The sequence below is a fragment of the Pezoporus wallicus genome, unplaced genomic scaffold (assembly GCF_028554395.1).
Source record: "Pezoporus wallicus isolate ANWC-B61680 ecotype Strahan unplaced genomic scaffold, APGP_CSIRO_Pwel_v1 contig_12129, whole genome shotgun sequence".
Lineage (NCBI taxonomy): Eukaryota > Metazoa > Chordata > Aves > Psittaciformes > Psittacidae > Pezoporus > Pezoporus wallicus.
In genome coordinates, this window is record NW_026642642.1 from 30874 (window position 1) to 45684 (window position 14811).

The window sequence follows — 14811 nt, forward strand, 5'->3', positions numbered from 1 at the left end:
AACACAGAACCTCTGACAGGTGTGGGCAAAAATCAGTTTGTAAAGGAAGATGTATCTTGAGGACCAGGAAGTTCAGGGCTAAAGCTGTGGATTTCACCTCGGCAGACAAGGTGACATGTTGCAAAGGGTATTAAAACAAATAACAGAAGGTGCTTTGGTCACATGGAAAGGAGAGACAGCCTGTCTCGCCAATGAAGGAACTGGTACTGCTGTGCCAGGGACAGGGAGTTGGGTAAAGATGGTCAGGATGTGATTCCTGAACTGTAGGAAATGTCTCTTAAGAGGATGACACTGAAAATAATGCATAGATATATATGGGATAGGAGCAAAACTTTTAACACCTTGAATTTGAGTCTGGTAATCTGTAGCCCAGAGTGCTAAAACATGCAGCACTTGGAATCTGAACTCTCTTAGCAGAAGTTTAACTCCTGCTATAAGCAAGCAGTGGCATTGCCTAACTGGAGAACAAGAAAGGTAGTGTCTGTGGGTTGGTGGGAAGATAAGGAGATAGGTGATGATAATGGATGAGTATAGATCTTCCAAAGCAGGCAAGATGGTGATACTATGCAAGATTTAAAATTTTAAAGAGGGAATAATAAAAACTTTATAGATTGGTGAAAGCAGTGTGGAAGGCCACAGGATATAAAATACTGCGTGGGTTTGCAAGAGGACGGCTGTACTGGGACGACGGCTGTACTGGGACGACCTCTTGTTTCTAGTTGAAAGTGTACATCTGTTTGGACTTTCATAGGATCTTACAAATCACCATACCAGACATTTCTTTCTGAAGAAAGTAAGAATTGACAAAACCCATGTAAAGTGTACAGAGAACTGGTGGGAGAAGCAGATAGATGCCTTCCACTTACGGCATGGTAAGAAAAGGAGGAACGTGTGTGTCAAAGTTCGTTTTATGACAAGTCATAATGGCACAACCAGTTTGGAAGTAGATAAATATATGAAGGATTCAATGACCCTGCGGACAGCAATAATGAAAATATGTTTATATTATGTGGAACAGCTATTGTCCTTAAATGTAAATGATAAGAATTTCTGAAAAATGCAAAGCTGAGTGAAAGGAGAGGTGTTGGAGATGCCTGATGAATCAGCACCATGGTGCTGATAAACAGAAACTAATGGGATATGTGACTTCTGTCCATTAAGACCATCAGGAAATTAAACATGGGTGAGGACAGTGTTGACGTAAGGTACAGAAGGTAGAAGTGTGCCATTAATTGAAGTGCAAACTGGAAGTCAGGAGTGATTCTGAATGTCCTAAGTGGTACAGGTGATGAGAGAGCCAACATTAGAGGTGGTGACCCCAAAAGGCCCTTCCAGTCCTATGATCCTCACAGCACTAACTTTGTTAGGATGTGAATTACTGCTATGACAACTATTTGCTATAGATAACTGAATGCTAAGGTAAAGTTTTGATGTATCATCTTGCTTAGTTATAAATTTTAATGATAAAAAACTCCAAACTACATGTAAGGGAACTTGCTCATACTCAGTTGTTACCTAAGGCTGTTTATTTTAGTTAATGGTTTTGATTCTAATGGAATAGCTTGGTGGAATTTTTATGGAGACCCAAATGCAAGCATGGGTTTCAGGAGAATAGTCTTGTGAATAATGCCTGTCGTGAGTAAGACCCGGTTGTGGTTCAGTTCTCTCTATACATGTTGTGTTAAAACAAAAGTATTGGCAGTTGAGTGCTGATATGTTTGGGAGACTCAGCTCTTTCACGTGCTGTATAACTGCCATGGGGAGCAGCCATTTGGGTGCTTCTCCCAGGTGGAGTTAAACTCGTGTACTTGCTTGGGTGGTGGTCTCCAGGCTGGATTTTATAAAACACATTCTGTCTTTACAAACTTAACTTAAAAAATCCAAACACACCCAAACCATCATTTTCAGCTTTCTTCTTGGGGGATATAGTAAGTGATTAATGTCCCACAACCATAAGCAAAGAAAACCCAAAACAACATAAACAATGCAAAAATGCTGCTGCCAATCTAACTACGGTTTCCTATTTCTAATCAATCTGTGTGTGTCCTCCCGGGACCAGTGTTGTGTGAGCAGTCTGTGAATGCTGAGTAAACTCAGGCTGCCAAAGAATTATCCTGCAGTGTTCTGTTAGATCTTCTGTTCCTGTCTGGGACTTCCATTCAGTTCCTCTGTAACTTGTATCCTGAACAGTTCTTTTATTCATTCTTAATGCTCATAGTCAGCTTATTTCTATCTTCTAGATATTAATCTTTTCTCTGGTTTGTGAACTCAAGCAATTAAATATTTAAGTAACACAATATTTCCTTAAAACTGGTTTTCAAACTAGACCAATCCTGCTTCTTTATTTGGTACAGGAAAACACAGGTGCTGTTTTTTTTTCTTCTGGAAGCTTATCATTTGCAGTAGTATGGCAGGATGATTTTGCTTTTAAAAAAGAGTTACTGAATCCACCACAAATGTGCTGTTGCTTTGATTGAGTTTCTCTTTTGGTGAATATGCTAGACTTCTGAAGTTGAACAATGATATTTGCTAATATCTGTTTTTACCTCGATGCTTTTCAGGGCAAGCTGCTTGACAAGCAGCCCCTGTTTCAGTTGGCTGATTGCTTGCAATCCTGTAACTTAAATCAAAACTACCAGAAAATATCCCAGGGCTATGATTAGGTGGCAGTCACCTCTGCTGTTATTAGTCAGCATCTCTTGTTCCAAGGTGCATCTTGTTTGAACTAAATTTGAACAGGGAGTGTAGAAACCTGAGTCATTCAGGATTCTGTACAGATGACTTCAGTGTTCTTGTTGACTTGAGAAGAGAAGCACATGCCAGCCAAACGGAAAGCACACAAGTTGTTCTGTCTGCAATTCCTGTTTTTTATTCCTCGTTTGGTGCCAAGGAATAAACGTGTCTTCTAGCAACTGTTACCTCGCCATGACCAGGCTGTGTGATTTGACCTAGTAACTCTGGCAAGATTCAAATAACTTAACTGACGTTTTACCTGTATGTACAATGCAGCTGCATATGCTTTGTATCTTGGAGGAAATTGTTCTGTAAAGACATGGGAGGTGTATCTTGTTTTCAAAATAAAAACCAAAACAGCCTAAACAAACAAATTTTTCTACTGATCTGGTTTCTGAATGAGGTTTAGGTTTTCTTAATTTATTTTTATTTTCTCCTCTTTGGCTTTTGTTTGTTATGTTCAGTTTTAGTTGTTTTTGTTTTGTGGGGTTTTCTTTTTCACACTGAAGCTTCTCCTATAAACTAGCTGAACCATTGGTTTGTCAGGATAGGCCGGTTAGCTACTCAGACTGGCTCCCAGCAGACTTAATACATTATCAGTCTGTCTCTTTTCCTGCCTTCTGGTGCAAGGATGTGGCTTTCATTATGCATATTTCCTTAGTCTTTGAAAGCTGGGGACATATGTAAGTTGAAGTCTGGTTTGTGTAAAATTAAGTAGCGTGGGTTTTGTTCCCTTACTCAATTAAGGCATTTCCACTCACTTAAAATAATGTATTCCTGAACCTTATGGAGCTTGAAAGAAGGATAATTTATGCCACTGAAAATTTGAAGCCTCCTTTATTCTCTGGCCAACATTATTTATATCTAAAATTATTCTATATTATTCTATATCTAAAAATTCTGAAAGATTTGATGGATGTATATTTTTTTTTCCTATTCAGAAGTAAAGCTGCTGTCTCTCCTGATCATAAAACAGAAGTTTAGGAGAAATCTGTAGCCTTCAGGGAACTCCTTAAAGCAAAGTGAGCAAAGCATAGTCTATCAGAATTCGTTTTCTCAGAGAATCACAAACTCAGTAACTCACTCCAGTCCTCACAATACACTCCAATAATTCACTCCAGAAAACACCCGAAGTGCTCTTTTAGTAATAAAATGAAGGCTGCAACAGCGTATTTGAGGGAAGAGGCAGCTTGGATTACTGCTTAATTCACCTCTTGGTGGGGGAACCAGGTCGCCTGACAGTGCTGTCCATGTTGCCAGCGTCAGGATTAACCTCTCATAATCTCTGTGATTTGAGTAAGAGATTTTGTTCCTGTCCTCACTGCTCAGTTCAAAGCACCTGCTGAGCAAGAACTTCAGTGTGTCTTCAGCAGTGTGTCTGTGTTGGTCAGCCAAGGTGTTAGAAGATTTCTCCTGTCAGTGTTTTTTAGGAACTGGTGTTGGTGTTTGAATGGTAAATGTAAGTAGATGGAGCTGTCCTATAGAATCAGGGAAGTTGCCTACATTCTTGGTTTCTTTTTGTTTAAAAGCTGTCCTGTTACACAAATACTATCAGATCAGGTTCTCTGTCACCATACTCTGCTTCCCCATCCCACTTGGAAAGCAAACTTTGGACAAAGGCATCGTCTCTTGGTGTGTAATCACAAAACAATACCTCTGTGTGTGTACTTGTTTTCCCACTTCTCAAGGAAAATGTAACTGATGCAGACCAGTCAGTTGGAGGTGATGCTCACCTGCCTGTGCCTAGGTGACTCTGTTTGCTCTGTCAAACAGGTAGCAAAGCATCTTGCCTCTCCTTATGAGTGACAGTCCCTTTCTTCTCAGTGGAGAATCAGATAAGTTTGCTTGTGTTGTCTTCCTACTTTAAAACAGGTGTCAGCAAACATGTACAGCAAAGAAGCTAAACTGTGAAACCAGCTATCTGAAGTGTGTGCTTCTCCTTGCTGTTGAAGAAATATCAGAGTGGAATGCACCTTAGGTTGGCTGTTGGCAACCTTAAGTTGTGGTTATATTGGGAGTAGAGGGGATTTGATGGTAAAACAGGCTGTGTGAAACTCTGCTTCCAAAAACACCACCTCTGGGTCCTAAGCTTAGAAGCTGGGGGCATATTAATGTAGGGAGTAGATACTGCTGTCTTGCTGTTTCCTAGGAACTGTCTAGGTGTTTGTATGGACAAGATACCAGGCTAAAGGGGGCTTGCACTGCAGCCTTTCCCATCGTGTTAAGACTTCTTTTAGTGCAGACTCCTGCGGAAGGTATGCAAAGGGCCCCTTGGTCAGCAAGGCAGGAGACATCTGGTTTGGGACCCAGGTGTGGAACTGTCACTGATACCGAAGTGGCTTTTGGGGAATTACAGCATCCAGTTTGAGCAGTGGGACTGTCAGCCTTACTTAAATAAATGACATTTGGGAACAGTGGATTACAAATCTGACTGACAAATCTGTCATGCTGCTGGTGAGGGAGGGGCAGTAACTGCAAAGCAAACATCTGTGAGATGGCAGAAATGTCTCTGTGAGGAGTATCATTTGTGAACACTCTTGTGTGACTTGGTTGCAGTTCTTGGTGGAGAAATAGGGCAGCAGAACTGACACTTCCAGGCCCTTCCTTGGTGAAGAAAACCATCTGAAGATAGCCTGAGTGCTCCACAAACTGTGTCTCAGAGCATGGGCCTTCAGTTTTGACTTGCAAAGAGATGTTGAGGTGGCAGGTAGGAGTGAAGTTGTGTTTTGGGTAGGTGTTAACATGTCAGCGGGGAGGTTATGAAGAAGCAAGAGCACAATACGTATCTGAGTATGCTGGTCTTGCCTCACTAGAATTAACTTGTCAGTTTGCACTGAGATCATGATTATTGTCAGGTAAGTTGGAAGGTGAGTTAGGAAGTAAAGGGCTTTTTGGAGAGCAGCACACAGACTTGGTGTATCTTTGAAGCACCTTGTATTCCAGCTCAGGCTGTGGGGCTCTTGAGAACTGGAGCTTTCTGTGCAGCCTTTAAGGATGACAACAAGGTGCATTGCTAGAGGAAATACTTTTGTCTGGGCACTGGAAGGCTGTCATTCCAGGAACTCCAGCAAGAAGATGGCTTATGGTTTTCAACTTGTTCTAGTTACCTGAAAGGTGACTTGAGCTTAATGGATTGATCTGCTTTGTGTTGGCTGGCAAAGTGTCCTGTGACTGACTGCCAGCCAGCTGAACTGTGGGACCATGCAGGCAGGAGAAATGGACAAAGATAGCCCTGTAGCCTGAAAGAGCATCTGCAGTAATGGGAATTCCTGAAAGAGTGTCCTGGTGTTGGAAATTCCAGTGCAACATGTTCTACTTTTCAAACTGCTGTCTCCTCTCTCCTGTGCAGTGTTTAGCCACACGAACTGCCTGGAAGTGGAAGCTTCTGCAGTTATTCCATTCCCAAGTATATTTAATGTGAAAGCTGGAAAATATTTTATGGGCTGTTGGCACTCTGGATTAACTGGGAGTACTAATCGGTTTCAGGAGGTTATAAAGTTCAAGGCTTGTATGTTCCTACTTTCCTTACTGCTTCCCAGCATCTGTTTCTAGCTTTTTTTGGCGGTACAGTTAATGAATATGCCTTCCCCCCCACTTTCTTCCTTTTCCTCTCTCTCCAGACAGAAGAAACAATATTGTCAGGCTTATTTCAGCTGCTGTTTACCTGAAATCAGTTGAATGCTTCCTACTGTAACGCAGAGGAAGCTTTTCCTGGGATCAGCTGTAAGTGAACTTCTTGCAGCTTCCTTACTGCAAAGCAGAAGTTTCACTAAATGCTGATGCTTAATGTAATAATAATTTGAGCTGTGGTTTACAAAATAACTTGTCAATGTTTTAAGCGTTTTATTGGTAGAAAGCTCCTGAGGCTTTTAACATGCTGGAATCCTTTTGCAGTACCTAATGGTCATGGTATATTGATTGTATTTTTCCTGTGTAGATCCTGTTCTGTGCTAGCTTTTTAGTAGGATCACCGTATCCATTACAAGTTCAGAGATGAGGGAAGTTCTGGGTTTTGGAAGAGCAATCTGGTGTCTATCCTAATGTCAGGGAAGGGACCAGCTGCAGACCTCTTTAGTTTTCCTCTTGCATTTTGTTCCCTGTCACAGTTGCTTTCTACAAGTTACATATATATAGTTTCAGTTCCATTTTTCCGGTCCTATATTCTCCTAGTAAGATGCTTTGTTTTCAGTTTGTGTTTCTTTGAGATACAGGTTCACAGCAGCATTTCCCATGGCATATCTTCTGCAGTACTGTTTTTGTACTTTTTAAAAATTGTTATATCATTTTCTTCATCTGTGAATTTCTGTTGCTGAAATAGTTCAACCAGTATTTCAGGTAGGTGAGTTCTTGAGCTAAGCAACAAACAAGAATGCATACAGAACTCCTCAGTTCAGGAGCTTGAAAACCTGTGTAGTGTTAAGTCAGTGTGTCAAATCAAATCTGGTAACAGATTAATGTGTAAGCAAGGCCCAGATGTCTCTCTAACTGTCTGAATCTGATTTGTCATTGAACGTGTTTAGAAGATTACTTACATTAACTGCCTACTACATTAAGCCATTGCAGAAAGTAAATTGAATAGGCACCCTTTCTGTTGCATGAAGTACCTTTCAGAGAATTAGGATATTTGAAGAGAAGGCTTCTCTTGATGATGAGGACTGGGTTTTACTGAAAAAGAGCAACCCCCAAAGTGTTTGCCAAAGTGTCTCCAAAGTTGGTCCCCTGTTCCAGATACAGTGTGAGAATATAGTTTTGACTGCAGTGTTTGCAGCTGTCAGTAGAAGGGTGTCCTACCAAGGTTTTTAATTTCCTCTGTTTATCTAGTACCTCTGGTAAGGGTGGAAAAAGTGGAACATTATGAATCTTTGATGCAAGCTTAGATGTGCTGTGCACACTTACCATGTTTTATGCAAAATCTGACCTGATTTTACCACGTTTTATGCAAAATTGGAGCTGAGGAGGTGTAAAATTACCTAGTTAACCAAGGTGACCAGACTTGATGATTGAGCAAAATAGTCAGATGTACCTTTAATTAGACAATTTAATGAGATACTGGTTCAGCACAGTATATTAACTGTGGATTTGCTCAGTTTTATGCAGACTGGCCATCATGTTGTTGTTCCACCTTCATGTGAAGAAAACAGTGGGGAATACTCCAGATACTCTGCCACTATGCTAGTTGCTCTGATGCCCATGGGCTATGGTAGTAATACAGCTTTATACAAGACGCTGATGTATAAAAGCTAGGCTTTTCTGGGTAGATTTCAGCACTTTGCTCACCAAAGTTTGGCCCATACACGTGGTGGGATGCTGAGCCTGGGGCTGTGAAAATCCTGGCAAGAAACAAAGGCTGGGGTGAAGCTCAGCAAGCAGAACCAGGCGCCAGCTGCAGTGATCCATTGAGACTGGAAATGTCTGTCAGCCACAAGTTATGGGGTGTATGGGCTATGGAGGAAAACGAGGGGAGTACTATCTACCCTGGGGTTGCAACACTTCTGTGCATGCAAGCCCTGAGTCTTAACTGATCTGCGAATTTACAGATAAAGAGTGGAGCTTCTAGTGAGGTTTGGCTGCATGGATGGTTATTGGGATGTCTACATATGTACTGCTTTCCTGTATTTTCTATATGAAGTGGTACTGAAGTTAAATGGCGTTAGTATTAGAGTGTGTTTCCTCTTAGCACAGCAATTTGGAAAACCCTTCCAAGCAGCCACACATGTCTCAGCTGCTATCAGTCACTGTCCAGTGCACAGAAATGCTGGAGTGACTGGTAGAAAGCTGTTTGTTGGAAATAGTATTGTAAATTAAATAAACTTAGTAGCTTTGTATGTCTCTGGACAGGGTAATGAATTTGCAGATCATCTGAGCAGGAAGATGCTAATTCATGTGAATTAGGAGGGATTCTTAATTCATTCTCAAGACATCTGGCAGAATGGAAATCCCTTGGGTAGATCAATTCTCTACCACAGGCAACAGAATAGAATCTCCCTCTTGCCCAACCCCTTTCATCTGAGGCATCCAAGAATGATGGATAGATGCTTTTTAAATGTGGTTGGTTGCTGAAGCTAGCATGCCTCCCCTTTGTTTGATGTGGTTCCCAAGGCTTTCTCAGGTGAGTCAAGTTGTCCTGTGGGCATTTAGAGTGGTCACGTTGAAGAAAGCTCTTTGCTACATCAGTGGGAACTGTAATGTAAAAATGGTGGTTTTTTTTTTCTATTTTTTTGTTGTTTTATTTCTTTTGTCTTTTCATTTTGATGAACTATTAAAAATTAATAAACTCTTATTAAGTCCATTTGATTTATTCTGGGCTACTTATTAAAGCAGATCAATCTCTTGGATCAGCTGAGGTGAATTTAGCGGTGCTAATGGCTTGCTGCTGAAGCTATCTGGATTCCTCCTCAGCTGTCTCAGTCAAACGGGTGATGGATTTTTGAAGGGCTGTTTCAGGTACCAAGTCAGAATAATTATGCCCTTAAAGCCTTAGTTCATCAGGTACTGATGGAAATCCGTGCTATGTTCCTGCTCTCTGGACAAAGTGTTAGCCATTTTGCAGTGGCTCTTTCTTCTGGCAGCAGAGGAGTTCTGTGGTCAGCCCAGCCCTCCCTTCACATCAAGCAACAACAAAACGTTATCCTCTGTTTACTGTGAATGCAATCTCAGCTTTTATGTCTGTAGGTACCCGCTGTGTTTCCATCACGTCATTCACTGGGGCATAAAGTGCTCTTTTCCCTGCTTGGAGTGGAACAGCGTTCATATGTAAATCAGTGGTTTGTTTTCCCTGGCGGAAAAACAAAGTATGAAGTACTAAATGTGACTTCAGTCTCTTGTGTCTCAGTGGCCCCTAGGGCTCAATGAATCTCTGGGCTGCATTAAGGACCCCAGCTCAGCAGTGCTCTGCTACCAAGGAGGAGATGGAGCCGGAGCAGACCCTGCATTGGGCTCTCAGTAGTTCCAGCAGAGGCTGTTGAGGTGCTGCTGAGTGGGGCTGGTGGATCCCTGAGCTTCCTGTGCAATTACCCTTAATTATGCCTTCTCTGAGCTAGTTCAGGGATATCTTTACCTTCTGAATGTATGAGTCTGCAGTGGAGACTTCCTTTTTGTACCTGCCTGAGACTGGGTATACCAAGGTGGCTGTAACATGTCAGCTCTTCATAACAGGCTTGGAAAACCATTAAACTGCTGTTTCATCCAGTTCTTTCTTAGAGTTTTGAAGTCACGAGAAGAGTTTCATGGCACAGTCAGTACTGCTGTTCTGCTATGGCACATGCAATTGCATTTAGTAGTGTACCTCATGCTGGTGGGCTTTTACAGGGATCACGTGAAACAAAACAGTGACCTGAGTTAAAATCAGGGTTCAAGTCACTGCATGGCTTCTGTTTCCTCCAGCCTGGAGATGGTGGGAAAGACAGGGGTTCCTCACCCTCGGGTGGGAGGTGAGGATGTGCGGGGGCTGTGCATATCAAATGTATTGATTTCTCGGGAGGGAGAGGTCCCTGTGTGTCCGGGCTGGATCCCCAGGGACACACCAGTCCTTGTTAGATGTGTCAGTCTTGTGCCACATGCCAGCCTGTCATGGGTTTTATAAACAGGTTTCAGAGGTGGTGACTTTGGCTCTGCAGTGAATACATGCGCTATAGCTGTTGGTGCAAGGTTCAGACAGCAAAATGACTGCCAAGACTCAGCTACAGAATGGACCTGAAGGGCTGGAGCACTGCTTAGCCAGTGCTTCCCTACCAGAAGTGATTCCCCTCTCTTCTGTGTGTGTGCTGCAAGGCACAAAGGCCATGAATTTAGTGTGCTGGCTTAGTCTTGGGCAGTATGAGCCGCTTGCTGTGGTCTCTTGTTTATGTTGCTTAAGCAACCTTTGCACCTAGTGCTGCCTATCACTGTGCACAAAAGTCTGAGCACCTGGGAAAGATGGAAAAAGCACGGAGTGAAATGGAAATACGTACTGATTGTGCTGTTCAGCTGGGGTCAGTTACTGTAGAAGTTGGAAGTGCTCTCGAAAACACATTAACAGAGCATTTATTTCACAGGGAAGAGGAAGCTCTTCAAATTGCTGATTGTGAAAGTGCACCTGAATGCTTTCAGCATTGCATTTCTTTAACAGCACTAATTAAACTGCTTTCTTTCATTCTTCCGATTTCTCCCACAGCCCCTCCATGGCACTTACATGTATAAGGACGTAGTTGTTTTGGTAGTGTCACGAGTGACCAGCTCGTAAGTCATGTGCTGGATTTAGTTAAGATGTAATCTTTTGGCCATCTGCTCAGACATTCCCTGTGTCTGCATCCTTCTGATTTGTAGGCAAATGTTAAAGGTAATCTTGAATCTGCAGATACTGAGAACACCCAGGTTCCCTTAACAATACGAGTGTGCTCCTGCTTAGGAGGTTTGGGCAGTGTGTTGTCTGAACCTCAGTAATCTGGCATGCTTGATTTTAATTTTCTTGCTGGTGTGTGGAGTACCTAATCAGGAAAAGATTTGTCCCTCAGATTGAAAAGTAAGTGGATAGCAAGAAGTTCTCTGTAGAACTGAGTTTAAGAATGCTCTGATACACATTGTGCTGTTGTTTTTCCACACTTCCACAATGATTCTGGACCTTTTTTGCAATCTCTGGCTTATGTTTTCTTTTCCTGGTCTTCAGGAGTCTGTCTGACTCTCCAGCCTTTTGTAACTGACAGCTATAGAGCATCTGGAAATCCTTTTTCTTTCAAGTTGCAGGCAACACTTCAACTTAATTTCTCCTTGGCTCTTTATTTAAAGTAACACCAAAATGATGAGAGATTCACAGAGGAAAAAAATATCTCTGGATGAATTGAATGTTTACGTCACTTTTCATTGCTTTTATATCTGTCTGTCTAATTTGCATCTTGTTATTTCAGCATAACCCATCTGCCTTCTAATAGCTCCTTGAACTGAGGTGTAATAGCTGCGTCTCTGATATGCCTGAGTCTTTTTCAGTGATTGAATGAGTCTTTGTGTGCACAGTGAGAGCAGGTGCATCTCTGTGCATCTGTACTATCTATTGCTCGTACAGGGCGGCGCAAAGCCTAGGTCTCACTTTCCTTTCTAATTTTCCATCATATTCATTCTCACCCTTGTGTCCTTCCCATAGGGTGGTGTAAGAGGTTTATGGTTCAGGGTAGTTCAGTGTTTGCCTCTGAATGGATTGACTTTCTGTGATGCCCAGTTTGGAGAGAGGATCCATTTGAAACTGAATGGAATTTAACACTTCCAGATAGCTTAAAAATGCAGCTTGCCCAGAAGTGCCTATGGGATAAATGGGAGTGAGTCAGGAAATCTCTCATCTAGACCTTTGACTGACTTTTGTCTTCAGGATTTTACTTCGTGGCAATGCAGAGGCAGATGTATCTTGCTTGGTGTTGCTGAGTGTTACAGAACTTCTTCCTTTTGTGATACAGGTTTTATTTTATAAGATGTACTTTTCACATGGCTTGATTTCAGCCTCCCACCCTGGAGTAGCAATGAGTTTTCAGCCTTTGTTGCAGCACTGTAATTAACTGTTAATAGGTCTGGCTTCTTCGCGACTTCATTAGTCCTTTGTGTTCTTTCTTAAGCATTTAGCATAGAGGAGGTCTAAGTAGACGGAAGGAGCAGGTGTGGGTACAAAAGTTTCCCTAGGGAAACTACCCTTACTGTGGTCCTTCAGCAGTGGCATGTTGCATGCCGTGCTGCGTGTTACACCCTACCTGTGAATTCCCTGTGCTGGGAAACAGGGTCTTGGCAGTGTCTGACAGCTCCTTCCAGCTCTGAACTCCTGTTAAGTAGGGAACCCTTGTGATTCGCATGGCCAGTCCTGATCCTGCGATATCATGGGAGCTGCACCTTTGCAGTGATTTTTACACACACCCATAGGAAGTGTTTCCGGTGGGCTAACAAAATTAAAACATGTCCAAGTCTCTTTTCTTGGGAGCGTTTTTGGACACACTGTTTAAACATGCAGATAGAGCAAAGGAGTACCGGTGAGATGAGACTCCCAGGTTTGTGATCCAGCACTTACTTATATGCTTCTGCTGCTAAAGGTGTAACTTACTACATGCAGATTGTCCAGAGGCATGGGGTTCATTCTTCATAGTTACTGGAGATAGAACACGTTGTTACCTGAGTCTGTAGCAGGCTTGTGATCGTCATTCATCCTTGATGCTGTCTCAGATGGCATCCCTGTTTCTGTGTGTCGTGGAATGGCCCTTGCTGAAGCCCCTTGCAGGCACCCTTTTCAGCATGCCAAGGCATTGCCGAGTTTGCTGCCTTTCATCAAATGAACCTCAATACTTAGGGGTCCAGACTACAGACAGCATCTGTCTCTTAGTTTGCATATCATTTGTTGCAGAGACATCATCTCCTCTCTGTGTCTAGGAGCCATTGGCCTACTCTGGCTGGGTTTTTTTTGACAAATAATGCTGAGTTTCCACACTGGGATTGCCTCTGCTTCCCTACTAACTTGATATGAACAGGGAGAGGGACTTGCTGAAGCTTACTGGACATCCACTTCCCTCAAGCACATGCACTGGTTTCTTTGTCTTCTGCCTCTTGCAAAGGAGGGGAGAGGGGAGGATCAGGTATAAGCTGGTGTCTGCCTACTTGAGGACAGTATTTCATGAAATGACTGTTTTTGTATGGAATCCACAGGCACCTAGAAAGTGGGTAAATTGCCTGTTCTCAGTGGCTAAACAGGCTGGTTGATTTGGAGATTAAAAAGGAATCTGCATCTTCAGTCAGCAGGAACACTTGCCCCCACCATTGTCTGTTTTGCTTGCACCATTAGGTTTGGTCTCAGGAATGCTTCAGGCCCTGAACCTGAGAGAAAATGAACCTGTTTATTATGCACCTAAAGGCATGTCGGCCTTAGCAGTGTATATTCTTCTGACTTCTGCTGAGATGCTCCTGCTTCATCCTGTACATGGTACAGTGTTTCCTCCATGGAAACATCCACCAGCACTGAAAATGCTTGCAAAGAAAATGTCTCAAATAGCAAGGGTGTTCAGCAGCATCACACTCCATGGCAGCTCTGTGCATTATTTTATTTTATTTTTTAATGTGTCTTTCCAGGGCATTTGTCTTGGAAGTTAGACCCTGTGAGCCTTTAGTAAATTTTGTGTGCTCTGTTTTCTGGAGGAAACCTCACTACACCAGGTTTTAAATACTTTTGCTCTCTGGTGTATTGTGCTTCCTAGCTTGTTAAATGTTTTCTTCTTAGTGTTGGTTTTCCCCTGGGAAAACTAGCTTTAGCCTAGAGATGCCTTCTCACACTTTGTAAATACCAGTGAGGCTATGGGCTTGCAAAAGAGAAAGGTAAACAAAAGCTCCACTAGACATGGACCTTCTTCATCTGATGAGATAGGAACCAGTGCTGTTTTAGCCATCGTTTTTGATAAATACTGTCCTGGAATTAAATCAACAGAGGAAAAGTGACATTTGAGTTTAGACTGCTACTTGTTTGGCATAATGGGTTAATTTGATTTACAGACAGCCTTCTACAGAGCTGCTATTTAGGCAGTTGTGGTTTGAATTCTGCTCTGCGTTGTTAGGAGAGAATCTTTGTTTATAAAGAAATGTTAATTTCTTCTAGAGTGTAACTTTGTAAGTGAGGTGGCATGAAAGGACGCCTTGCTAAGCATCAGTAACTTCTGTTTGCAAAGGACTGCTTTTGAAATTGCTGTGTGTTTGCAATACGACATTGCTTCCCAAACAGTAATTCTGTGATCATTCCTTAAATGCATTGAGTTAGAGAGGTTACATGGGGTGCAGACGACGTTTTTCTCTGTTAAACTGTTAAAATGAGTGTGGATTTCCAGCTACCAGGACTCAGCTGGGGTGTTGTCCAATTAATGTGATACCCTGTGACACTTTGACTCTGACTGTAGCAGGGCAAATCACTAATAGCCTCTTTTCTTTTTTTCTCTTTACAGTAAAGAAAGCTAAGCTCCAAGGACCACCAGGTAAGCCATGCTCTACTGCTTGTTCACAACTATGGGGATACCTGTTCCCTCTCTCCTACTCATGTTGCTCACTCCAGTTTCATCTACCTCCTCTTGGCTCCTCCATGTTCTTAGGAGG

General features: G+C 42.4%; 1 protein-coding gene across 1 annotated transcript in view; it reads left to right on the top strand.

Annotated features, from left to right (window-relative positions):
- The window catches only part of UNC13B (unc-13 homolog B), a 212565-nt gene that overhangs the window by 11723 nt on the left and 186031 nt on the right, over positions 1–14811 (top strand). The window contains exon 2 of the mRNA XM_057431178.1: positions 14664–14693. Within this exon, the coding sequence (XP_057287161.1) occupies positions 14664–14693 (30 nt within the window). The remainder of the gene's footprint in view (positions 1–14663; positions 14694–14811) is intronic.